The sequence below is a fragment of the Echeneis naucrates genome, chromosome 5 (assembly GCF_900963305.1).
Source record: "Echeneis naucrates chromosome 5, fEcheNa1.1, whole genome shotgun sequence".
NCBI classification, from domain to species: Eukaryota; Metazoa; Chordata; class Actinopteri; order Carangiformes; family Echeneidae; genus Echeneis; species Echeneis naucrates.
This window is the reverse complement of record NC_042515.1, coordinates 12,498,508-12,523,770: the sequence shown is the minus strand read 5'-3', so window position 1 is coordinate 12,523,770 and position 25,263 is coordinate 12,498,508. Positions and strand designations below refer to the sequence as shown.

General features: G+C 40.1%; 5 protein-coding genes across 9 annotated transcripts; 1 reads left to right on the top strand and 4 right to left on the bottom strand.

The window, feature by feature from the left end:
- Nucleotides 1-529: 529 nt before the first annotated feature.
- LOC115043287 (rab GDP dissociation inhibitor beta) lies at nt 530-3,664 on the bottom strand. Its single transcript, XM_029501607.1, has 11 exons — nt 3,623-3,664; nt 3,054-3,161; nt 2,852-2,948; nt 2,616-2,750; nt 2,326-2,524; nt 2,114-2,245; nt 1,508-1,607; nt 1,242-1,413; nt 940-1,084; nt 783-837; nt 530-676 (listed from the first exon to the last, which is right to left on the bottom strand). Exons 1-11 carry the CDS (start codon nt 3,662-3,664, stop codon nt 530-532), a joined length of 1,332 nt encoding a protein of 443 aa, XP_029357467.1.
- Nucleotides 3,665-4,473: 809 nt separating this feature from the next.
- On the top strand, nt 4,474-8,344 carry tmem43 (transmembrane protein 43). Its single transcript, XM_029501606.1, has 12 exons — nt 4,474-4,608; nt 5,253-5,399; nt 5,502-5,636; nt 5,792-5,886; nt 5,992-6,041; nt 6,184-6,253; nt 6,340-6,410; nt 6,490-6,617; nt 6,738-6,812; nt 6,986-7,087; nt 7,175-7,292; nt 7,400-8,344. The coding sequence occupies exons 1-12, from the start codon at nt 4,591-4,593 to the stop codon at nt 7,600-7,602; spliced, it is 1,212 nt and encodes a 403-aa protein (XP_029357466.1). The 5' UTR covers nt 4,474-4,590; the 3' UTR covers nt 7,603-8,344.
- A 546-nt stretch (nt 8,345-8,890) lies between these two features.
- LOC115043306 (transforming protein RhoA) lies at nt 8,891-12,423 on the bottom strand. Of its 2 annotated transcripts, none has more exons than XM_029501639.1 (5): nt 12,318-12,423; nt 11,230-11,387; nt 10,490-10,610; nt 9,714-9,844; nt 8,891-9,633 (listed from the first exon to the last, which is right to left on the bottom strand). In XM_029501639.1, the coding sequence occupies exons 2-5, from the start codon at nt 11,383-11,385 to the stop codon at nt 9,460-9,462; spliced, it is 582 nt and encodes a 193-aa protein (XP_029357499.1). In that variant the 5' UTR covers nt 11,386-11,387; nt 12,318-12,423; the 3' UTR covers nt 8,891-9,459. The 2 variants fall into 2 exon arrangements, with proteins under 2 accessions (XP_029357499.1, XP_029357500.1); XM_029501640.1 differs by having other exon boundaries at nt 11,230-11,390; nt 12,318-12,405.
- A 223-nt stretch (nt 12,424-12,646) lies between these two features.
- On the bottom strand, nt 12,647-18,790 carry LOC115043302 (cytokine-inducible SH2-containing protein-like). Of its 3 annotated transcripts, none has more exons than XM_029501631.1 (4): nt 18,619-18,790; nt 17,656-17,808; nt 16,926-17,203; nt 12,647-14,705 (listed from the first exon to the last, which is right to left on the bottom strand). In XM_029501631.1, the coding sequence occupies exons 2-4, from the start codon at nt 17,792-17,794 to the stop codon at nt 14,649-14,651; spliced, it is 474 nt and encodes a 157-aa protein (XP_029357491.1). In that variant the 5' UTR covers nt 17,795-17,808; nt 18,619-18,790; the 3' UTR covers nt 12,647-14,648. The 3 variants fall into 3 exon arrangements, with proteins under 3 accessions (XP_029357491.1, XP_029357490.1, XP_029357488.1); XM_029501630.1 differs by lacking the exon at nt 12,647-14,705 and adding an exon at nt 14,715-16,808; XM_029501628.1 differs by lacking the exon at nt 12,647-14,705 and having other exon boundaries at nt 14,715-17,203; nt 18,619-18,789.
- A 1,980-nt stretch (nt 18,791-20,770) lies between these two features.
- On the bottom strand, nt 20,771-25,255 carry LOC115043291 (twinfilin-2-like). 2 transcript variants are annotated; one of them, XM_029501612.1, is made up of 9 exons: nt 25,231-25,255; nt 24,312-24,389; nt 24,036-24,214; nt 22,989-23,084; nt 22,786-22,908; nt 22,352-22,477; nt 22,012-22,162; nt 21,102-21,223; nt 20,771-20,938 (listed from the first exon to the last, which is right to left on the bottom strand). In XM_029501612.1, the coding sequence occupies exons 1-9, from the start codon at nt 25,253-25,255 to the stop codon at nt 20,771-20,773; spliced, it is 1,068 nt and encodes a 355-aa protein (XP_029357472.1). The 2 variants fall into 2 exon arrangements, with proteins under 2 accessions (XP_029357472.1, XP_029357473.1); XM_029501613.1 differs by having other exon boundaries at nt 22,804-22,908.
- Nucleotides 25,256-25,263: the final 8 nt, after the last annotated feature.

The following is a 25,263-nucleotide window of genomic DNA, read 5'->3' as shown; positions in this document are numbered from 1 at the left end:
CTATTTCTATTCACAGCCTGTTCACGCGGTTTCATTTGGGAGCTGATGTGTTAAGTTAGGTCAATTTAGAGTTATATCTCATTTAGACCATGTGTCGGTGGTCTTTGAAAAATGTAGTCACGTTAATGCTCAAGAGAATACGTGAGACCTTTTTTAGACAAATGTATGAAGAAACGCCTGCATGCTGACAACATTACTTTAGTGCTGTTAGTAATAAATTCTAAAAAATGTCATTGTATATTGCTGTTAGAAATCACTGTAATCATCTGTTATCACCAGCAAGAGTTTAAATACAACATGGTCCCACACCAAAACACTGCAAATACAGAATAATGGATTTTAAAAGAACTGAAAAACCAAAAAATAAATAAATAAATTCCAAACCGTTCTTCAACATCATCCCAAAGGGAGAAATTATAGCACAACAAATCAGAAAGGAAAAGAAACACACAACCCTTAAATAGCACACTCACTGCCCAGTCTACCTACTACTTAAAACCCTCTGCCCAGTGATCTGGTACAGATGTTGTTATTCATCATCAGAGTTGTGAGACTGGTGCCTCTGTGATCCTCTGAAGCAGAGCTCTGCTCCTGTGATCCGCTGGTACAGGTCTTTGATGTCTTCACATTCAGCCTCACAGTGGTTTGTTGCATCATATGAGCGTGACACAAATATCTAAACAAGGAAGAGAAGAGCAATTTGTTTCCAGCACTGGGCCCACCATGCTTCACCTGATGTAAAAAAACAAGCTTTTTTCTCTCAGAGGAACCACCGTCATTACCTGACTCTTCCTTCCGTCTTCGTTGGGAACCAGCATATTGTTTACTGAAACAAATCTAAAGTTCAAAATGGACACAGGATCAATGAAATCCAATTTCAATTAAACATTACTTACACAACCATAGCAGTGAAGTGAAAGACTCAGAGGTTTCACTGACTTTTGCATGATAGGCTCGAGAAGCTCCAGTGCAGGCTGCACCTCCTTCTCTGGGTTACTGGTTTCTGCTGTCGTGCTGACTGTGGCGATGTACATCCCGTCGCAGGTCACATTGTGGGCATAGGACACCACAGATATGTAAATGTCTGCATGGGAAAACAGAGGAGTGTTCTGTACATTATAAGGCATTGTGCGATCTATTGGAAGATTATTGACAGCAAATGAATTACATGTAAATAATCTGCTCATAAATGCAGGAAATAAGGCTGTCATTCATTTCTCAGACTCTGACAAATATCTTACCTGATTTCCTGTTGACCTGAGCTTGAGGGATGATGATTTGACAGGAACTGGCATCATGGGTGTTTTTAACTGGATGGTTTAGTAAACAGATGGCCCTAATGGCACGTCCCACTCTCCTCACTCGGTTGGGAACATAGCTGGGATCACAGATTAGCTGTTTGCAGTGAAACAGCTGTTAAAGGCAAAATCAGAGTACAGTTATTCCCAAGGGTCATTTCAATCGGCACATTCACCACTTTTTTTCTTTTTTTTTTGCATCTACTTACCTTTCCCTCAGATTTCACAGCTGTTACTTTACCGTTCTCCATCACAATCTCATCTACTGCTTTGTTCAACAGGAAAGTTCCTCCATATTCAGCACTCAGTCTGAAACACACATAAATGACGTGAATGAAATGCGTGTCGATCCATCAGTCAATCAATCAATTTATTTATAGAGCACATTTCATGCACAAGGCGAACTCAATGTGCTTGCAAAGTACAAAGAAGTGCTAAGCTTTTAAGATTTAAACCAAACAAAATCAAAAAAGTATCGCATACACGTATTTCTACATACATGCTCAGGGGCAGACAAACACACACACAGAATTTAGTCAAATGCAGTTTGGAAGAGAAACGTTTTTAACTTGTTTTTGAATGTGGTCACTGATGTCGCCTGTTTTACTGTCTGGGGCAGGTTGTTCCAGAGGTGTGGGGCATAGATGCAAAAAGCTGCCTCCCCTTGCATAGTGTTACTACGAGGGACAATTAGACTGCAGTTATTTGTAGATCTGAGAGTTCTTGGTGGAGTGTAGTTGATGAGCATGTCTGCTATGTACTGAGGTACATTACAGTTGCTGAACCTTTGTGATCACAACTGGTGTGAGTGTAACCTTGCGAATCCCTGTGGTAGTTCTCCCAGGCCATACACAGGGTAGATGTATGGACTGGAGTTGTGGCGCGACAAGGACTCAGCGTACAGTCTGATTCGTCTAATGGTTTCCACACAAGGCTGGTCCAGGTAACTACAGGGACACCAGGTGACAGGAAATGAGATCAGGCAGGTTTCCATTTAGAACAGCATCTGACATCATCTGTGACTGACCTCTCACTGCTGTGTAAGGCAATGGCATGACCTGTGAACTCCATAACATCTAATCCCAGATCGTAGCTGCTGAACAGGTCCCGTGTGGTCGTTTTTTGAGGGTTCACATCCTGGTAGGTGCACGGGTTTCTCAAATCAAAGTTCATGGCGAAGAGCAGCAGCTTCCTGAACCTTCTCTTGTCAAACATGCCCATCAGATCTGAAACATTATGTGTTAAAAAAAACGAAAACAATGATGAACGCATTGCTATTTATATATGGAAAATAGGGGAAACGGAAAATAACAGTACCTGAAGTGTGGGCCTCTTCCTCTGTGGCGGGGACTTTGTGTACTTTCCCTGTTTTATACACATAGCTGCCATCAACAACTTTGAAGTCCAGATACCGGGTAACATCAGTGTGCACCAAGATCTTCACCAGCTGACCTAATGCAAACAGACAACACATCTCACTTGTAAATTTTAGAAAATCACATAGGATCAACAGCACAAGTCGCACTCGCTGATGAATAACACCAAGCTCTCACCATTGGCAAGAAAGAACTTGGGAATGAGGTCGATGTTCCACTCTTTTCCAGGGCGCATAGATTTAGCAGGACCTGGAACCTTAAACTTCTTGTACAGCTGTGAACGCAGAAAAATATTGGATAATAAACAAATCAGCAGTGTCGCACCACTTGTGTTTATGGTAGATGCATTTATGTTAGTTTGCTGTTTGTATGAACACACCTCCTCAAGGGGAGAAATGGATGCACTCTCTCCTCCATAGAATGGATTTCTGTCAATGTGAAGAACCTTTTTCCCACTTAGGGACATTAAACCAGACAGGACACATTCCTGGGGGAGACAGGGGGCAGTTGATCAAATGCTGTCAATAACAGCAGGACAGCAGTTTGCAGTGTAATGTTATTTAAATATTGGCCTTTAATGGTCAACAGTAGTTCAATACTGTCTGTGGAACTGTTGAAAATATGGAAATAAATATGGAGATTTAGCTCATTAACAAATGTCATCAATACTTAAGCCATCAAATGTAGTTAATAAGCTCCAATAGCATAAAATGTGTCATCGGCAACCTGCATCTGAGTATCGAGAAAGCTCTCCTGTCTGTGAAATGATAATCTTTAATTTTTTTTAGCACATTCCAATAAGACATGTCTCTGCCGTAGCACTGCTTGACTATTTTATTCAAATAAAAAGCTCAAAAAACTGAGAAGACAGAACTTACATTGACAGCTACATGGATTTCAAACAGCAGGTTGTATACAGTACATTCCAAAAAAGACAAGTTTTCTTACCTTAAATCCAGTTCCAAGCACTATGATATCATATTCCTGCATCCTTCCACTCTGTCCACTTCTTTTTCACTGTCTCACTGAGTCAGTGAGTCCCCTTTCCTGACTGCAGCCTGTTGCAGTATGTATGTTTGTGTGTGTGTTATGCGTGTGTGTTTGGTGTGTATATATGGATGCTTATGTGTGTTTGTATGTGCGGCATGTGCATGCATGCTTACAGAGACATGATGATGAGTGCTGCTTCATTAATGCAATAATCCTATTAAGACCGGCACTATACAATCCTGCATTTGTGTGTGAGAGAGAAAGGGAGAGAGGGAGAGAGAGATTAGCTTTAACAGTTCAGGTTTCCCAGTGACTGCAGTTTGAGGTATTGGATGAAGATCATGACATCAGTGATGAAGGAAGCAGTCAGTTCCTGACTTAGTGTTCAAATTAACACAACAGAGTAAATCTATAGAGTTATGAGTAAAAATCATTATCTACCTTATGAAAAAGTAAAGTAGCATTTGTGGCAAATTACGGTCTGCTTCATGTAGCACAAGGAGAAAAAAGTGCTTCTTGTGTAAAATACCTCTTAATTATTAATTATATATATATAATGTTTTCCTCTGAAAAGTGGTGAAGTGGAAGTTTTTACTATCACAAAATGCACACTACAGTAAAACATACAAAATGAATTCCTTTTAATTCATAATGAATGCCACACCTCATTAAACTACAGACACTAACGGGCTGCTAAAAAACGTCATTACCCATGATACCTTGAAAAGACGACGTTCGCTCCCTGTATCAGGTCATTCCGGCGGCGGAAAGGCGATAGAGACGTACGACGTTGACTCCGCCCACCGGGCTCCGTCGGCTCACGCCGTGTAGAAAACGGAGCGGACATTGGTGCCAGCACTACCTGCTGCTGCTTCTTCCAGCGTCCGACTTCACTGTTTGACTGCGGAGCCGAAAGAGACGGAGAAATGTCCTCAGCACAGACAGTAAGCTGTTTATTTCAACCCTCAGGTTTCATTTTACCAACATTAACTACTTCCGGGTGTTACTGTGCAGTTGACTCCTCACCGACCGAACCGCCTCCGTTTGATACCAACGGCGGGTTAATAACTTCAACACTTTGGGTTTTTCCTGATATATTTCATTTCTTTGGAAGAGAGACAGAAAGATCAGAGACAGAAAGGCCAGGAAAGTCAAAGCAGCAGAGACAAAGAGAGGTGTGTCTTCTGAGACAAGGCTCAGTTTCAGGACTGACCTGAAGATCCAGCGAGCTGTTTGATCACAGCTCGTTTGTGAAATAGTTTGGGAATATCTGGAGATTTTAACCAGAGTTATTCAATGATTTCCTATAAAACGGCACCATAACACTTGTCAGCTGTACCAGAAAGTTGTTTTAAAATCCTAAAATGAAATATATAATTATTTAAATTTATCATGACACACACAATTGCTATGACTCAATGAAGGTTTTCTTATTTTGAAGTCAAATCTGAATCTGAATCATTTCCAGTCGAACCAGAAATGTAAATTTATTTAAAAGATGAAATTCAGAGTCCAGTTAAACTTTCACATGTCATTCATGTTGGGATAATTGCTGACAGTCTCAGTTGTTTTTGCATGTTTGTTTCAGCTTTCAGGTAAAAACCCAAACCAACACAAGCGTGTATCCATCAAGTCCAACCCTGGATTTCTGGAGCGATTAAGTGAAACTGCAGGGGGGACAGTTGTTGGTGTTGGACTGTTTTTCCTGTCTATTTATGTTCTTTTTACCAATGAGGTAGGAAGCACTGACTCTGTCTCAAACACTTACAAGAAGTGTTGCTAGTTAACGCCACACCAGACTGAAAACAGTGCATGTCCTCCATGTTTTTCTCCTCAGGGACGAGCTCTGCAAACAGCATCTTCTCTGGATGAAGGTCTTTCTCAGGTTGTATCACTTGTGCCCTATGTTAGTCTTGACCTACAGAACAACAACCGTTTAGTTCACCTGTCTGCACAGCTGCACACTGCACAGGTACGTTGTGCATGACAATTTGTTGCAGTTTTAATTCTCTTCCTATTTTCATGTCAGTCTCACCAATCTATTATGACAATTATCAAGAGAACAACTGTGAATGGAGTTGACAAAAGTTTAATGTAAACTATCTTTCCACATTTGTGGTTTTGTAGCCTTTGCATGACCCGAACTACAGAGTGGTGGTGAAGGCAGTGAAACTGAAGAGGCAAGTGGAGATGTATCAGTGGGTGGAATACCAAGAGAGCAAGTGAGTCTGACTGCCATGCCCTGTTGAACACAGTCAGGTGTAAAAATGTTACAGAATATTTTTGAATGAAGTGGGGCGAGTTTGTAACGTCATAATAATTTTCAGGGACTACCAAGAGAATGGTGAAACCAAAACTGAGACAACATACAGCTACAGTAAGTTTCTTTTTCATTTTTCTTCTTTTTTATTTATTTATTTTTTTACTATTAGGACTGTAACCTGATTTGTATTTTGTGGCAAGATGACCTGAATAAAATTGTCATCTTTTTTGAAGCACAGTGATTTTCTTCTTTCCAGACACTGAGTGGAAGTCAGAGCTGGTCAACAGTCGTAATTTTGATAAGGAAATTGGTCACCAGAATCCAAGGTAACCCAGTAATTCTGTTGTGTTCTGTAGTGTCTCAAAACATTTTCTGTTGTCCCCTTCATCTTTTGATGTAATCTTCATTACAGCGCCATGGCGGTTGAAAGTGTAACGGTAGTGGCTCCTGAAGTCAAAGTCGGGCCTTTCATCCTGTCTAAAGGTATCTGAACACTCTGATATCGAAATTGTTCACCTATTATTTAGCAGACTGTTGCGCTTCACTGGGTGTTTGTCCTCAGGTTTGGTGGCGCAGATAAATAACTTCCAGACGCTGAGTTTGAAAGATTTTTCTGCCTTAAACATTGATCCTTTTCTTTCCATTGATGATGATTATTTCTACCACACTCAATTCCCACGCAAGCCAGAGGTGAGTATCAGGATGTAAACTTCTCCCAGATAGACAAGGTGCAGCAAGGTGGAAGACATTATGTCTTCCATATTGACGCTCATCCTGAGCTGGTACTATTATTTGGGTTTTATTCACAAGGTTGGGGATGTGCGTGTGAGATTCTCCTATGCTGGACTCAGTGATGACACATCTCATCTTGGCCCAGCTGAAACTGTGAGTGCTGCAGATGATGTATGGTGATGGTCATTATATTCATCTCAATAACAATGGCATGTCGTTGTATAATGGACATGTAATTATGAAGCTCTAAAAATCTGCATACTGTCAAAGTCAAAAATCAACTTTCCCTCTTCAGTTACAAGAGAAAACAACTTTTCTTTTTTTAGGTCAGTATTGTGGCCATGCAGAAAGGGGAGCAGCTGATGCCTTTTAAAACCAAGTCTGGGGACACCCTGGAGATCTTGTACCTGGAGGAGCTCTCTGCAGAGGTCATTGGATTTTATTTCTCTTTTGGTTCAAATCTTTCCACTTGGTCTTTGTTCTGGTTCTTCATGTGTTTGTATTGCTGTCTATAGGAGGTTTTTAAAAGGGAGCACCAGTACAACAGTATGAAGACGTGGGGACTCAGAGCTGCAGGATGGGCTCTCATGTTCCTTAGTATTCAGCTGACCATGCGCATCATCTACACACTGGGTAGACCAACACTTCTTGTCAAACCTTCCATGGATTTCATTCATCCCTACATCAGTTCTTCTTTTTTTTTTTTTTTTTAATATTCCATGCATGTTTTGTTCCTGCAGTGGATTGGGTGCCTGTTCTCAGAGAGCTCGTGGGTGTGGGGCTGAAGATCTTCGCTTTGTGTGTCTCCTGCTCTCTGTCCCTTCTCACGATCGGAGTAGGATGGCTTTTTTACCGACCATTGGTGGCAGTTGCTCTGGCAGCTTTAGCTCTCCTGCCAGTACTTCTCGCCCGCTCTGGACTTCCAGCCAAGAAGGACGAGTGACTTTTGATCTGATGATCATCATAACACAACACTCTGCTGTCTCGGTGTTGGGCAGTAATATACAGCTGTTTTTTCCACAGCAGGCAAAGGATTGGTCTTATTACATCCAAACATTCTCCCAGTGTGTTTTGGGAAAATAAGTTTAGTACAACATTCTGTCTTTGAATGGACACGAAAATTTAAAAGTTTTTCAGCGCTCACCATGACAATATGGCTAAGTACAGTAAGAACTCACCTCAACAACACTGCTTAGCCTATTGGTCACTGGTGGTTAGTGTGTGCTGTTGAAGTGTTCATCCACCGAGGGAGATTTTAAACTGCTGCTGCTGCTCAGTGAGGAACAGTCATTTTTTTACTACAGAAATCAGTGACACCAAAGCTGAGGCTCAGCTGCCAGGTTGTAAGTACATATAAGAAGCTAATTCTGTCCGTTACAAAAGGTCTGCAACAGACAAATTTAACGAGGAGAATAAAGAAAAATAAGTTGCTTTCAAACATCCTCCTTTTTCCAGTTTCATCTATACACAAATATTTTATTTGTATATTCATCGTGGAATTTTTCTAAACTTGAAAACCAAATACAGTATGTTAATGCACTTCTCCTTTGTAAAGTTATTACTGCCATGTTTTCAAACCACTCTTGATTAAAAAAGAGCTTGGTCAGCATCAAAGTTAGTATCGGCAATTTACTTCTATTGTTTGTATGCAATGTATCAAATAAAGCACTCTTTTGTTTTTCAACAATAGATCATTTCTGCCTCATGAATTCCTTTGAGGAGTAAATTAAGTTAGCCTGCACGTAAAGAGGAAAAAAAAAAGATCAGTTTTGCTCAAAGATCAGCAATTGCAGGAACTGACAAAAAATATTATGTTCAGAAATGTCAATTACTCTTCTGAAATTTAGAAAATGTAGTTTATCCACTAGAGATCAAAGAAGTTTATTTTTCAACTGGGTGAGGTCTCAGTAAATATTTTGGTCTTAATTTAACCAATTTAAAAGATCTTCAGCATGCATGTTGACAACATAGACTGATTAGCTACTTAAAGAAAAGCTTGTATTAAATAACAAAGCCTGCCAACTTTAACTAAGTCTCCTTGAGCTTGTACTGAGAAGTGCGTATGCAAAAAGACTAATATCAAATTGCATGTTGAAAAAGTTTAATCCTTGTAAACATTTTGCCTGAATTTTGTTTAATGAGGAAAAAAAAAAATCTTCATTCAGTTTATAAACTGGATTACGATTGACTGGGTTAAATGTCACTCAGTGATTAGCAAAAGATACAAATTATCAAGATTCTTACAAAGTAATTTATTACACAAAACACTAAGTTTCCATTTGCGTTTTTAACAAAATGAGTTTCCAGTCTCATGTTGTGCATGTGATCATAATGCACATAGGATTTGTATATGAAGCGCACAAACAAATTTCTACTTCATGTGTGCATCAGTTTGTTGAAATTATTCCAAGGACTATGGGTCACAGTGTAGAGGTACTTCACCCTAGTTGGCTGTGGAGAAATTCCTCAGATCAGCAGGCAGGGCTTAAGCACTTAACTGTAGTTGGCAGGTATGACACAACAGGTCCCCTGGCTGAACTCTGATTACACGTTGACAAAGGAGGTTTCATTATGGCAAATTTACTCATGTTAAAGTACAAAAAAGTATTTTTCCATTACCTCAAAATTGAATACTGACAGAACCTGACTACTTTTGCTTAAGACCAAAAAAGTAAAAGCATTACACCTTTAGTAAAAACTGGGGAGAACAGTCTTTTTTTTGTGGGTGTGTTTGGGGGTGTGGGTTTGACCTAACGCTCCTTCTTCCTTCCCCCGTAGGAAGCAGTCCTCGTGCCCCCATTTACAGTAGGACACATTTACTGCTCTTCTTTCCCCGCCTAGCCTGTAGTGCGGCCCTGGTGGCCATCTCGAAGACTTCCCTCACACCATCCTTTGTTTTTGCAGAGCACTCCATGTATCCAAAGGCACCAATCCTGTTCGCCATGTCTCGTCCGTCTTCTGGTTTCACTGGTTCCTTAAGAGAAAGGGAAAGTGGAGTTTTAGGAAAGGCGTTTACATCAGTGGGAGACTTTAAATGCACTTCAACAGTTTTACCTGCTTCATTTTGGCAAGCTCCCTTCGGGTGTGATCATCATTGCGTAGGTCCTTTTTATTGCCCACCAGTATAATGGGGACATTTGGGCAGAAGTGTTTTACCTCAGGGGTCCACTTCTCTGGGATGTTCTCTGAATGAGGGGATGACAGACGCCACCAGTCACAACGGGAACACAATATAGTACTGCAGCAACCAAATGTTTTCATTACTGAATAATCTGTGGAATATTTTCTCAACGGAACAACTAAGTTTGGTTTGGTAAAACACCAGAATAATGTAAATGCCCAATTCAATTTCCTTCAGCCCACGATAATCAGGAGTATCCTTTTATTATGGCTGCACTCTCATAATTAGTTTGGAATAAACAAATCTTCTGTAGTTTTGGAAGGAAAAACAACCACATAATGAAGATAATCATCAAAAATACTGTCTACAGACTACACAGTTGCCTCAGTCATTCATTAATATGAAGCATAAACACACTAGTGATGTATAGAGATGAGTAAAGAAAGTGATATGATGTGACACAATCACTAGAGAACTCTTATTAATATGCTACTTTGGCCCTCTTTGTGTCTCGTGTATAATTATTTTACATCCATTGTGCTAGTTCTCTACGTTCTCTCCCAATGTATAGACGTTTTTATATTAACAAGATACAAAGTGGGGCTAGGCTTTCCTGTCATTTTTGTAGAAATCCCTTGTTGGCACAAGAAAAGACAACAATGAAATATAAACTTTAAGATACACCTCATAGCTTTCTGTAATCACTTACCAAGACTGTCAGGGCTGTCGATGGAGAAGCACATGAGAATGACATCGGTGTCTGGATAGGAGAGTGGACGCAGTCTGTCATAGTCTTCTTGACCTGCTGTATCCCAGAGTGCTAACTCGACCTTTCAAAAGAGTTAACAAGTTATTAACTACAGACGACCAAATGAGCATCAATATTCTTTTTTTCTATAGGTCTGATATAATCTCAACCTAATGAATTGCTCCTGTGTTTAGAATTAATGATGCATCACTAGAAAACTACATCCTACATTTGCAACGACTGACACACAATTTTACATAAAATGTGTTATATCACACAAGGATTATTGTGATGAACTGTTTGAACGCTGAAACAAGTATTTAAAAGAAATGATGGCAAATTTAAAAATGTAAATCCTGCTTCAGTATATGTTAAACATTAATTCTAGCATTCAGATAAATCTCTGGTTGTTCTAAATTGGTCTCCCTCTTACTTCTTATAGAGTTAAGGCCGTAATTTGGGATTGGACACATTTAATCATGCTAGTGTAGTGTTGTAAACGTTGCACTGATCTATAGAAACAGTGGCAATGACTTAAAGGGCACCAGGAAAGACATGTACAGACTCAAACTAATCTTACCTATAGCGATCAACTTTTCATACCCCTGTGCACCTGAGGGTGTGAGGATGATACAACCAGCTGCCAAATTACATAACGGTGTTTCTGGTCTGAAATGGGATAAGACTTAAATAATTCATACCTGTTTGCTATCGACTTCAATGTCAGCAACATAGTTTTCAAAGACTGTGGGCACGTAGACCTCTGGGAACTGGTCCTTGCTGAACACGATGAGCAGGCAGGTCTTTCCACAGGCTCCATCTCCCACTATGACCAGCTTTTTCCTGATCGCTGCCATAGCTGCTGACAAAACCCAGCAAACGGCAAAGGTTACAACGTGAGAACATTTTATCTTCAACAACAGGGAGGGACGTCTTACTGCATTCATGCATTATGCAACCACAGCCATCGGTAGGACGGTGAGCAGCCAGGAGCTGCAGTAACCTTCAGCTGTGTTGACACAACGCCAGAGCCGCCTGAAACCAACACCCGAGGCTAGCTCTTTAGCTCCTTAGCTCCCAGCACCGATGCTGTTCACACTTAGGTACCCGATGTGTTGTGTACAAGGAAGGACGTGCGAGCTGTATAAAATGATGACAGTCCCGTTTTAGTTGACTTCTTCTACGATGAGACATTTCCGCCCAAGTATTTCTGACCCACCCCGGCATCAAGCCCGACTCATCCCGCATCACCAGTACTTCATCCACCAAACGGACAGTAACGTTTAAACACCAGCAGTTGTTACCGACATAAAATTGTGGATCACCTCAGTACAGACTGACCTAGATCTCAGCTAGCAAGGAGGATGTTCTGTTTACAAAAGACATGACGCTAGCTAACAGAGCTAACCAGCTAGCTTTAGCCGGATATGCGGCTAGTGCGCCAAGTTTACATCTTTATGAGTTCTTATAAAGACGATGTGTGCTATATAGCTATACGATACTTGTCATACAATTCATCTACCTTTAAATCAGTTTTTTGGCTGCTTCTAAATCATTTGGTCAAACATCGCTTTTCCCTTTGAGTCATAAACCCGTTCGGCTAACAAGCTAAAGTTAACTTAGCATAACGGAAGTCAATGCGACTTCATCGGGTTGTTAGCTGGCTAAGGTAGGCACGAGATCGGAGGAAAATAAAGGTTAATTAAAACGATTAAACGCACATATTGCCAGCAAGACAAAGTGTCGAGGAGCTGAAACTCCAATATAACTGTTAATATCATGATCTTACCAACTGATTGCCTTAAAATATGTCCAAAAACTGTCTGAGTAGTGCTTTGTTGGCCTCCGTCGCTTCTCCCTGACTGCGCCGCTGCGGCTGGAGGAGTAACAGGAGGGAAGTGTCGGAGGGGCGGGGAGAAAACAACAATGCCCCGCTGTGTCAATGCCACAAATCCTACCTTACACCGGCAATACAGTTTTCAAAGAAATGCTGATCTGCGAAATATCAAATTATAAGTAAAACTGCTCACACAAAATAATGGCCCCAGTGAACGAATAAGGCCAATTTCATATACATACCACTGTGCTATGATCACTCAGTTGGCTGTTGCATTTTATATTTTTATTTTGTAAGGGACTGCAAGTTCTATATAATTACCATGACAGTTTTTTTTCTGATTATTTTCCAGATTAGTTGATTGATTGGTTTGCAAAACTTTAGAAAGTGATTAGAAATATGCTCAATGCACAAAATTTGTCCTACCCAAGTTCAAAGTAACACAATTGTCCATACCTCAATAATGTATACATATTAAAAAAACAAAAAACAAAACAAGATTAACTAATGACTCATTTCATATTGACTCCCACAACACTGAAAGATTATTATATCAAGAAACTATATAGATTCAAGATAATTATAAAGAGCTACATACATTGCTAGATAGCCATTTTTCTTAATTTGATGACATCACACACTAATGATATATACCATGCAAACACATAGTTCATTCTATGTGGGAGATATTCCAATTTGTCATAGTAGAAAAGTAAAGGCATTATTGATACCATTAACATTAACACATTAACAGTATTCTCTCTGAGTGTACAAGTCAAGCATGCCAGTATGACAGAGAGCCAGCATGAACAATAGCAAGAAAATGAAACTGAAGAAATTAAAAGGAATTCAGCCATCACTCATATTTACACTCTATTTACACTCACGTTTCCTACTGTGACATGTCGCTGTGTCTCCTTAACTGGAAAAAGATTTTGAAACAGGCCCTCATCTGGGCAGGACCACCCATTCCATGTCCACAGATGCTTTAGCAGCATACAGTCTCATGCTTCAAAGACAAACCATGAACCATGTCAGGTTTTGTCTTTGAAGCATGATGCTTCAAAGACAAAACCTGACATGGTTCATATTGCAATGGATCACGTTGTAGTTCAGTTTGCAGCTCATGTCTATAGCCGAGCTTGTTTATAACAAACTTGGGTCTTGTCAGGCATTTGCCATTTTTACCCAATTAGTCATTCAGCCATGTGAGATACGTGGAATTGCTTGAATATTTTTATAGTGTGGTTGTTTATGACACACATCTATATCACAGCATTTTAGATGGAAATATTGTACTTACTTGAGTACTATACTTAGCAGATTTCACATCCATCTATCTATAACTAGACCTACTTATCTGTGCAGGGTCGCTGGAGCAAATCATAGCTGACACTGGGCCAGGCTGGGGCAGAAACTGACCAGGTCACCTGTCTATCGCAGTGCTGACAGTGCTGACACAAACCACCATTCACACCTCTGATAAAATTTAAAAGTTACTAGTTGGCCCAGTGTACATGTAGACTGTGGGTTTAAGCTGGAGTGTCCTGAGGCAGCCAGGCACAGCAAGAGCATGAACAATCCCCCAGGTGCGGACCCAGATCCTTGTTACTTTGAGGCAGAAGAACTGATTTCAACATTATCCCTCTCTTTCACAAAAAGTATGATCAGTAAATTCAATATATTATTACAGACTAAAATACAGAGTATCATCAATGCATAGCTGCATATAGCTCCATCTCAACAAGGTACATTAAAATGTCTCTTACGCATGAATTCATCAATATCTAAAGTCAAATAACTCACTAATGGCCCCCAAAAATGTGGTCTCAGACTTTTGGACCCTGAACTTCACATTTTATGCTCCATTAGAATATGCAATTAAAATGAGTTTTACTGATATAAATTTTGATTTCTTAACTTTCACATGTAAGAGAATTTTTACACTGTAATATTTTAGTATTATTCTGAGTGTTGTATGTTGTACTGATTAGCATCAGCTTACAGCCTCTGCAGTTGTGGTGCGGTGATGTTGTTTACCGAAAGTCAAAACATTCATTAATTTATAAAGGAGATCGGGAACAGCACAGTGACAGAGTGGTTATCGCTGTTGCCTCACAACAAGAAAGTTGCTGGTTCAATTCCTGGGCCTGGGGCCTTTCTGAGTTTGCATGTTCTCCCTGTGCCTGTGTGGGTTTCCTCTGGTTAATTGGTTTAGGTTGCTTGGTGACTCTAAATTGTGTGAGTGGTTGGTCATCTCTGCATGTTGGCCCTGTTATGGACTCACCCAATGTGAGCTGGGATTGGCTCCAGCACCCCCATGACCTGGAGACAGATAAGCTGTAGAAGATAAATGAATAATGGAGATAGTGATTGTTATGAGAACAGTGCTTTGATATTGGTAATAAAAGTCATTTAAAATTTGACAAGAGAAAAGATTCAAACGAACCAGGTTGGTGGCCTGAGGCAGAGACAGTGCATCTGTTCAACTGGCACAGCCATGTATTAATAACTACAGCTCTTAGTCTAATCCAGATAAGAGGCTTTCTCAGCATTGCTCAGTTCCTTCTAGCAGAAACTACCTGAGGTGTTTTGCCATAAAAAATTTACCACTAATACATCCGGTTTATCTGTGTGTTCAAGTGGTCATTCAATGGTGATAAGAAAAAAAAACCCTGTTTGTAACAAAAGAAAATATTTGAGGTCACTTTCCTTGAAATCCACAGGCACGTATAATCCAATTCTGAGAATAACATCAAATTTCAATCGATGTGCTTTGATTGGCTGATAACAATTTTCCATGAACAGCCTTTGATCTTCATTCAAGTATTGATTTAGTGAGAGGATATGCTTTACTTTTTTTTTTACAGCTGGTGGTAAAGGAGCACAGGCAGCACAGACCCAAGTGCAGAGACACAGACAGGCTGACATAATGAAGGACTCTATTAGATTAAGTGATGAGGAACAGGCTCACCGTGAATTCTCTGGACTGGTAGACAGACAGGTAAAGACAACATAAAGCATGAACCGCACAGAGGGAAACATACAGAGATATTGTCGCGTTTAATTTGGGGAACAACTAGGGAAAGGGTGTACAATAAATAGCATGTAAAAGTAGCGAGAAATGAGGAAAACAGGAAAGTTCTGGTAACTGGAAATGGAAAGTAGATGGATGTGGAGGCTGAAAGAAAGTCTGATGACATCTGATGGGCGGATGGAGTATCACAGGAAATCAACAAACAAAGCTAAGACAGTATTTGTAAGTAGGCAGTCATTAAATGGTGAAAAGATACACAAACTAGACAACCCTAAGATTTATTTCTCCATGTGAATGTCTGAGCCCAGAGAACAGCACCTGATTGTAAACAGATTCTTCAATATCACCATATTTGCCATGAACAGCTTTCACTTTTCACTGTTAAGGACTTTGTGAGAAGTAATGCTCAACTTTTGAAAATGGAAACTATCTGATGGAATAAAATGTTCTTGCACGTAAAAAAAAAAAAAAAAAGCAAAACACGCGTGCTACCCTGACTTTTATTTTATCATTTAAAATGAGTTCAGCGACCCATGACCCTCCAATGTGCAAGTCCTATAGTGTCAGTGTGACCTCTATCTATCCAAACATGTCTCAGCAGTGTAGCCTTAAATATTCTATCTCTTAATGTATGTTCTACTTGTATCAGGATTCCTCATAATAGGAAACCATTAAGGGTGTGAGGACATTTTAAAAGGCTTTAGTGTGATTTTTGTGATACTCATAATCTTTCCAAAACATTGCAAGTTAAAGGAGCTTGCAGGCTTAGCTGTGGTTCATCAAGTTCATGTTGATTTCATGCATATCACCTCCCAGCTGTCCTTCCAAAGAAGAGGAAAGACAGGCTCGATGATATGGCTGTGTTGTTATGACTGCTGATACAGTTAGGGCTGCTTTGTTGAAAAAGCAAAACAAAGCATAACAGTAAAACAGTTGAGGCTGCTGACCTAACAGCATGCAAAGATCTAAACAATTCGCTGTTACTAGAAGGAAGGAAAAGAAATAACAACAAAAACCCAGAACTTGCATATTGGCATTGTAGAAATAAAATGAATCAATTAATTACAGTGACTGAAACATAAAAATAATCTTGTGGATCAACAGTAGCACTGTAGTGAGAATGGGCTCATTCACGAGCAAGGGGTTCCAATGAGGTTTATTGCAGTAACATTACAATATGCTCCATCTGGACCCGACTCTGTTGCCTCGGGCGGTCTCAAATTGTCACAGTGTGCGGTCATGGAGTGTGACCCTGAGCCATGTTTCAGTCTCCATGTCCTCTGTCTGAAGAACAGGGACTCTCATATGTGGAAAGGGTAGTTCTGCAAGTAGTGCAGCAAAAGCTTGGGGAGTGGAAGCTGGTCTGGGCAGTTTGTGTGTCTGTTGATAGTGAGGCGGGCCAGATGCTGCAGAGAAGGGAAGACCTCAGATTTATGTAAGGGGTGCATCAGCTTTAGAGGAATTCCACTGTCTTTAGATGCATGGGGGTTAGGGTCAGTTTTGGGGTGAATGTCATTAGATACCTGCTGCTGTGGCGTGTGGCATGAGCTTTTGTAGTGTTGTATGAGACTGAGGACATCTGGGAAGGACTGCAGATGAGCCAGACCAGGAGAGATGGAGTCCAGCCAGAAACAACCCCTGCTGTACTCAATTCGTACACTTGTAGGTCCATATCGGGTCTTCACTGACAGGGCCAGCATATACTGAGGGTGACTGCTGTCCCGCACCAGGAAAGTACCTTCTGACTTTGTAAGGAGAGCTTCTCGAGCCTCACTTGCAGAGATGGAGCCCCAGTACCAGCCTAAAAAAAATCAAAGAAACACATCAAAACAATCATCAAACAAATATAAATCTAGAAAACACGCACATTTTTTGACAAAAGAGGATCACACTAAATGACAAGAAAACGCTTATTTGAAGACAAAACAACTGCAGCCATTTTCACTGGCTCAATTATGTGGTACAACTGCTTTAAATAGCAAGCACACAGCCCATGTTCTCATCAACATAGACTAATAAGAACTGCAGCTCGCAAGGCAGTGAAACACATGACATGAGCATCCAGCACTAGCACAGGAAAAAAGGTGAACAGGTAAAACATTATAGTATCACATTTGCATTAAAGTTAAAAGTTGATATTACTGTGACTTGATCAGATGTGAACGCACACAAGCTAAAAAGCAACACACAAAATTAAGAATAGGCTGTGTTGGAGGGAATGAACAAGTGACAACCTTTTATGTGCTGATGTACCTGAGGTTTGTAGATACTGGAAGGTGGTGGTGATGCAGTGAATATCCTCTGCAGGGTCCCAGGGTCGAGAGGAGGAATGTGGGGGGCATGAACCGCCGTGCTCCTCGTGATGGAAAATGGTCACTGCTTTGGCAACCATTTCAGACTGAAGACCTAACAAGATAATGTTCATGCAGCATTACTTATATTTGTTACATGTAATGTTTGATACAGTGACGGAGACAGGAATAAGCTTCTTATGCAAGTGTATGTTGTATTCTCTTCCAAGATTTCTCTCAAGTAAAGCAAGTTATGAAAATCCACACACACATTTATGTTTTGGTTGCTTTTTGGGGGGATATCATCACAATTTTTGGATTAAAAATAAGCAGCAAACAAAAAAGCAAACAGGCAAAGTAACTAAAGGATAAGGGTCAAAAAACAGACTATATTAGGGGTTAAGTGGGGGTGGTTGGGCTAGGTGGATCACGTTTACATTTACTAAGCAAACAAAAATATAACACACACACAAAAACAACATAAAGTAATGATAATAAAATATAAAGTAACCAGTCAATACAGCTCTATTGCTAAATGCTAAAACCTCACTGTCTTGAAATTTCTCTTTAGTAGCTTTAATACGTTGTATTGTTTACATTATATTTCCTTGAGAAAACATTCATTAAATACATTAGACTAAATATATTTCTGAACCCAGAGAGAAACCAAAAATTATGTCAGTTCTTTTTATTTATTTTTTTTATTAATCCCTATTTTTAGATTAAAAAAAAAAACTACTACAACTTTAAGTGATTATATGAACAACATTTAAATGGAATGTAACTTACATACAGTGCGCATACACATACTCAGTCCATACACTAGCATTTGAAACAGACTAAAATTAATAAGAGAGCCCTGTCATGATATGGAGGGTAAAATACCAACGAAACTGAAGATACACGGAGGGTAAAACAGGTTTACCTTAAGTCAATCAAAATCATGCGGACTGGCTGAAAAACCGGCTCGATGTATAATCCATCAATATCTGGGAGTAGAAAAATAAAGATGTGTGCTGATAGCGGCAGTCCCCATCAGCTGTAGTGTCCACCGTGTGTGTCTTCACTTAAAGGACTGAAGGACAGAGAACAGTTGAGTTCAGTTCGGATCAGACTGTCCGGTTCCAGGAACCTGTTTCCAAGAAAGGTTTTCTGTTTCAGCGCAAGTCAGCGCGCGCGCACGCGCGCGCACACACACACACACACACACCACTTCCTGCACGGATTTCAAAACAATACCCACAACCCTTGAGCCCAAGTCTTTACATGACAGGATAAATACAAGTGGTATTTAATAAATAAGCTTGTTGTGAGAATTGATTTAAAACTTTGTCTTTTTTTGAGGGGGGTGGTTGGAGGCTGCAGCCAGTGCCAGCTGACAGCAGACATAATGAATATTTGGACAGTTTTAAAGCCTCTACCAAACCGGCACATCCGTGCAGGGAGAACTATGAGAAATGTTAATGTAACTTCCTCGTTTGTTTCATCACTTCTCGATGCTACAGACAGTTTTTCAGACTTTGAATTTGAAGGCAGAGTATAACTTCCGGTGGTGTTCGGGTTACTGCCCTTTGTCTTGACGCAGTAATGTGTGTGATATTGCATTCAGCTTCAGCGGATTGGAAACACCGTTTTATTCCATTTTTTCTGTGTATGTGTGTTGGGTATTCTAATAGTGAAATGTATGATTTCAACACTACACTGCTATCATTTCTGACTTTCTGACTCCTTACAAGCAGTCATTTCTTTTATTTGAGACACATCATGTGTGTTAACATCGACTCTATCCAGGCTGCACGGCGCACACTATTTCAGTAAGAGATTGCATCTGTTCATAGATATTACTTAGAAACTTGGCGTGGAAATGACTAATTTATCCTTTCTGAGAAATGAAGTAAAGTGCCACATCAGAAGTCAGCGTGTCTCTAAAACATCCAGGTTCATCATCACTCACCTTACAGTTCCCATCAACGGAGATAATGAAAACTGTCATTCAGCTCTCCACTGCATTTCCAAGAAAACGTGTTCTCATCAACAATCTTTCCTGTGAGGCATGAGAGCAGCAGAAGGAAGAGCTGAAGGCTTCTGAGTACAGACACTTCCTGGAAAACACACACATAACAAACTGACCTCTACTACTGAGCCATGATCCCTGCTGCTGCTGGCCTGCATGACTGTATGACTTCGGGATATCAATGTCTCTCTGTTACTCATGAAACTAAAGAAAATACTTTAATTTTGGTACATGTGAAAGAGCAGACCTCACTTCTAATGTAGTCAAATTGTGGGAAAAAAAATATATATATAAAAAAAAAAAAAAAATATATATATATATATATATATATATATGGGATAGAGAGTGAACCACACCTATGCAATATGGAAGAAATTTCACCATGGAATTTACATTTCATTTTCATGTCCAATGGTCTTTTTAATCAATGTGAAAGATCCTAAAATCCAGTAATTCCCGGAGAGGACACAAGCCACAACTTAGACAGGAAATATTTGTATAGACTTTGAGTAGGATTGGCATTTTAACCCTCTAAAATTGCTTGGTAAGATTCATTCAGACTCACTGTTCATCATCATCATTATCTTGGATATTGTGTATCCATTCGTCAGTCGTGAAGTTTTATTTGTGTTCATAGACTGGCAGGAGTTTGAAAATACTGATATTCTGGTGGATCAATACATGTATTGAGAAGAAAGAAAACTTTGGATTTTTATCTACAAGGTGGTGTACCTCCTTCAAAGTATACACACTTTTGAAGTGTGGAGATTACTACTATTTTTAACTGAGAAATGTCAGGAAATCACCTTGAACTTCTATTTCAGTGTTGACATAGCAGTTCCTGGAACATATTTTGATGTTAAATCGGTATCTTGGTTATAACTTAAAAATTCTCACATTCATTTCACCACAGAAAAACATAAATTAATTCTGCCTTTTGGTGGATTCATTTTTTATTTATCTTCAGAGAGATTTATGTCCTGTGTAAAAGCATAGGAGAGGAGTCTGAATATTCAAATTACAAATCAATTCAAGTCATCTCAGAGTTGTGTCTTTTTAGTGTCTAACTTTCTTCCCCAATCTCTCCTGCACCCTTGATGAGACGTTTGTTGCCCCTTTTGCCTCCTGGCCCCCGGGGCTTGGCAAAGGCCTGCTTTAAAGTGTGCTCCATTGGGTGGACTTCTTCATACAGGAAGTCTGCTGTCAGGCCATCGCCACTGTCTATCTCCATCTATGCACACGCAGAAAGTAATGATCACACACATGAACTGTTCGACTGATGTATCACTATTTTTCCATATAGAAATTCCTAATGGTCTTGAGCTATGATCTTCGACAGGTCCCAGATCATGCAGAAACAACTTATTGCGTATTATTTTATTGGCAACCTGTACCTTTTTGGTGACCTCCAGCTGGTAGTCTCTCTCCACCTCATCAAGTAGCCTGTTCTTACAGCTGGAGTACAACATCCTCTCCTTGATGCTACAAGTGTACCCGGGCATTGAGTATATGAACACTGGAGGAGGCATGAATTTGTCAGTTAGGCAGATGGTATTCGCTACTTCACTGGATCAGTTTAAAAATATAATTTCTGGGGTCAGAGGTATTTGACACAGAAGCCAGAAATCCCCTTTACATGGTTTAGACAACAACATATGAGATCAGTCTGTTGGACTTAAGAGAGCGCATGTTGAAAACTGCCAAGCAGCAGCTGCTTTGAAACCAGTGCAAGTTATCACTGTGAAAAGGCAAATAAACAATGTCTGAAAGCTGCCATGGATTCATTTTGTTGTGAAGGTGTGAGAGTGAATAGAACTATAACGTAAACACTATGTGAACATCGGGAGAATATCACACTATGAGACAGACAATAGACCTTTGATCCTGTCATCATATAAACTGGTGATTAGTGCAGCTTTAAACTTAGAGTTGGGGCCCCACTAGATGCCACTTAACAAAGGGTGGAAGTCATGAGAGTTTTTAGGAGATAGAAGATTACGGTTTTTTTTTTTTTTTTTTATATCACCCTAAAGATGTTCATTGCTGTATTGCTGCATTTAGTCACAAAGGAACCTTATCCAGATTAAAATCTGACTGAGATTTTTTTCAATAAAAAAAAGAGATACATATATTTTTGATAAAATAGTTCTTGAAAAAAAAAATCCGTTCCTTGAAAACACAGAACAGAATGACAGAATTTCATATCTCCGAGTGATACTTTATAAGCAGCAAATCTGACGATCGTTGCCGTCTCTGCCTCAGCCCACCGCTGTGCTCACACCTACAGTGACACTGTGTACTAACCAAGTGCCTCCTGCAGCTGGCCCTGATGAGAGTGTTTGAAGATGAAGAAGTGGTATCTTGGTGAGTCTGTGGGGATCCTGTACGGAAGCTCGTGGGTTTCTGTGGGCTTGGTGTGAACCAGCTCAATGGTCTCTTTCTCTATATCCAGTCTCTGTGACACACAACATACCAACAAGCTTTGTTCAGGGGTCAAGTCATGCACAGCCAATTTCACTGCATTTTACAGACAAACACTGGAACATACTCTGTTTCTAAAATAAATCCCTGTAAGGGCTTACGTGGTGGTGGTGGGGGTTACATGCTGTATAAATTAGTAATAACATTTTCTGTGAGGGCTCACCAGCTGTATGTAGTTAATGCGTTTCTGCTTCAGATGCTGCAGAGCTTGTTTGGCCTCTACTTGTAATGGGAATGCGAGACCCTGAAGCGTCTGTGCCCTTTTGTCCAAGCCAAACTCCATTGTAACCTGGATGTTTGAAAATCAGAAATCATATAAATAAAACAAATTACTTGATTGGAAAACTATTGCCTTTGCACAGGACTGATCAAACCTTTGCTCGTGCAGTTGGGGTCCCAATTCTTCTACGTTCATCCTGTGGACATAAGAGACAGTTTTTAAGTCTCTGTTTGTCTCTCCTCCTCATTCACAGACACTTAGATTTGTGTTAAGAGGAAAAACTGCATACCCATACAACCTTATCCTGTAGGGAAAATGTAGAAGTACAGAGAGTGAGTGCACATACTCCGCGCAACATATTAAGTGTGCATATTCACGCAGTGCTTTGACTCTACCTCGGTGACTTTAATTCGTTGTAATTCTTGCTCGGCTGCTGTGAGAGGAGCTGGAGAGGAGCAGGACGACATGTGTCGGAGGTACCCCTGGAAACACAGGTCATCCTGCAAACAGAAGACACCAGGGCATTTAATTAGGGGAAAAAAAAATGTCACCAGCTGTCATTCTAGAAGAACTTACTGACCTCTACTGTACCAAACAGTTCATCTTTGATATGACCTCCTCCAAACTCCTTCTTCAGTGTGGCACGGGTTGCTGCGTACATCATCTTTTGCCTCACCTAGATGGAAAGCACCGCAAGATATAATGAGCTTCAAACGTATAATTATATGATGCTCAGTTCTTTGGATTTCTATAGAAAACAGGTTTTACCTGGTTTTATCATTTTTGTTTTGTTGATTTGAGGGCTGGGTTTGGAAGTCACTGACTGAGTGTACACACTCCTATACAGATTATTCTGTTATGCATGCTTTCTGTTTGCTCGCTTTTACCGAATGTATAATCTGGTTAATGTGTGTTCATCGTGTTGATTTAATACAGCACAAGGCTTCATCACAGCAATAAGGTGAATCTTTTACAGTGTTTCTCCTCTGGTGTTCTGCCCTTCTCCTTGGCAGCTTCTGAGAAACTCACTGCCTTGTATGGCAGAGCACCCGTTTCCCCCTATGAAGCACATCTATCCATCCATTATCTCTACTGTTTAACTGTACAGGGTTAATGAAATTGGACTTACAAACAAAGACATGAAGAGATAAACATTCACACTCACATTTACACTTCTTGGCAATTTAGAGTCATCACTCAACCTGATCCTGTATGTCTCTGGGCTGAAGGATGAAACCAGAACAATGAAGGGAAAAAAAAAAAAAAAAGTAAACCCCACACAGAGAGGCCCTGGGCTCAGGATATGAACCCTTGACCAGCACTGTGTCTTGCTGGCGGTAATGAGTGTATGAAAATATATACTGAAACCTTTTTAAAAAGCTTAATCACCATCTAAGCATGAACCTTTTGTCCTGCACATGGCACAATAACTCGTACTCTTATTGTGAAATTGTCATGCAGCCTCACATACAGAATAAACTTCATTTTCAGCTGTTTTCGTGGATATTTCTCATAATCCTTTATCTGTCAATAACAGGGTTTTTGAGCATCTAGCTTTAATCTAACTCTTAGTTTATAGTGTCTTTGTTGTAGTAATACTTTGAGACACGAAGAGCTGCAGACATACTGGTGATTGGTCAGGAGACCAGGCGATGAAGAGCCACTCATATCCTTGTGCGTTGTGGGAATCCAGACGATAGAGGATGTAGCAGGGCTCCCGAGGTGTGAGCAGAGGAAGCAGAGACGGATCATAGTCCTTGTCCCAGCTGTGTACAGGCTCTCTGTATGAATCGAGCACCAACTCCTCTGCAGATGAAAATGTACGGCAGCCAGTTCATTTCAGTGTTTAAGAAAGTGTCAATGGTGACAAATGCTTTTGATTTAAAGAAACATCCATTGTTACCATTTCTGATGATAATCTTCATTATTCTGATGGCACCTCCCCTCGCTCGGGCCAGAAACTCTTTCAGCTCAGATGTTGCTAAAGTAACCAGATATAAGACAGAGAAGTTAAAACTGATGATCAGGGGGTTGAAAGCAAGTAAGTTGGGTAAGTAAGAACCTGAGACTACACTTCAGGGAGAAAATTTGATCCACTGCCAGGTTGTCACGCTATCTGCAAACATGCTCCAGATGGGAAACAAATTTTTGACAAAAATTGCTGTAACCTTTGAATGTTAGGGATAAACCTCATCATTCCCACGGCTCAAACTTCTGAGGGATAGCTTGGTACCAAAAACTAGCGTTAACTCTTTGTTGAACTCCGTCCTCCTCTCTCACCATGGTTACCAAACACAGCGGTCTCATAAATGATGTAAGAAAAAGTGAGAAAGGTGAGAGAGGTATGCTTCCTCCAACCTGTCCCCCTGCACTCGGATTACCAAATACCATAACACGCATGCATTTGTTGCATAAACTACCAATAATCACTTGTAGGTGCTAAATATCACAATTAGTGGTATCACAACATTGGACACACAGGCTTACACTATGAATCAGTTGTATACAACCCCACAAGGTCATGAAGCTGATCCACAGTTGTTTAAATGATGTCGGTGAATTTAAGTGATCACTTCAGGATGATTTTAAATGATCCTCTTTAGAGAGAAAACATTCAAACACCAGATAACATCATAAGGGAGATGATGAGAATATTTTATATTTTATATTTTATATTTTAAACAGCATTGATCAGATGCTAAAAAGAATGAAGAGATAAAAGAACCTAAAATGCACATTGAAACAATTTGTTGCCAACTGGACTCTTATAGTTTTTGCTTTGAGAAGAGTTTGGTTCCTTTGAAATAAGAAACAATACTTACCATTAATTCCAGTTTGGTGTGACATCTTTTGGC

Coding starts and splice junctions, on each gene's coding strand:
- LOC115043287 (XM_029501607.1), bottom strand. CDS start 3,664: ATGCAGGAATATGATATCATAGTGCTTGGAACTGGATTTAAG. Junction 2,949..3,053: donor CCATTTCTCCCCTTGAGGAG/GTGTGTTCATAC, acceptor CTGCGTTCACAG/CTGTACAAGAAGTTTAAGGT. Junction 2,246..2,325: donor GCCTTACACAGCAGTGAGAG/GTCAGTCACAGA, acceptor GTGTCCCTGTAG/TTACCTGGACCAGCCTTGTG.
- tmem43 (XM_029501606.1), top strand. Junction 5,887..5,991: donor GTGGAATACCAAGAGAGCAA/GTGAGTCTGACT, acceptor AATAATTTTCAG/GGACTACCAAGAGAATGGTG. Junction 7,293..7,399: donor GCGCATCATCTACACACTGG/GTAGACCAACAC, acceptor TTGTTCCTGCAG/TGGATTGGGTGCCTGTTCTC.
- LOC115043306 (XM_029501639.1), bottom strand. CDS start 11,385: ATGGCAGCGATCAGGAAAAAGCTGGTCATAGTGGGAGATGGAGCCTGT. Junction 9,845..10,489: donor CGACAGCCCTGACAGTCTTG/GTAAGTGATTAC, acceptor CCCCTCATTCAG/AGAACATCCCAGAGAAGTGG. Junction 9,634..9,713: donor AGCTTGCCAAAATGAAGCAG/GTAAAACTGTTG, acceptor CTTTCTCTTAAG/GAACCAGTGAAACCAGAAGA.
- LOC115043302 (XM_029501628.1), bottom strand. CDS start 17,794: ATGGTTGCCAAAGCAGTGACCATTTTCCATCACGAGGAGCACGGCGGT. Junction 17,204..17,655: donor CCAGTATCTACAAACCTCAG/GTACATCAGCAC, acceptor GATTTTTTTTAG/GCTGGTACTGGGGCTCCATC.
- LOC115043291 (XM_029501612.1), bottom strand. CDS start 25,255: ATGTCACACCAAACTGGAATTAATG. Junction 22,478..22,785: donor AGGTAGAGTCAAAGCACTGC/GTGAATATGCAC, acceptor TCAAACATCCAG/GTTACAATGGAGTTTGGCTT. Junction 22,163..22,351: donor GCATTAACTACATACAGCTG/GTGAGCCCTCAC, acceptor TGTGTGTCACAG/AGACTGGATATAGAGAAAGA.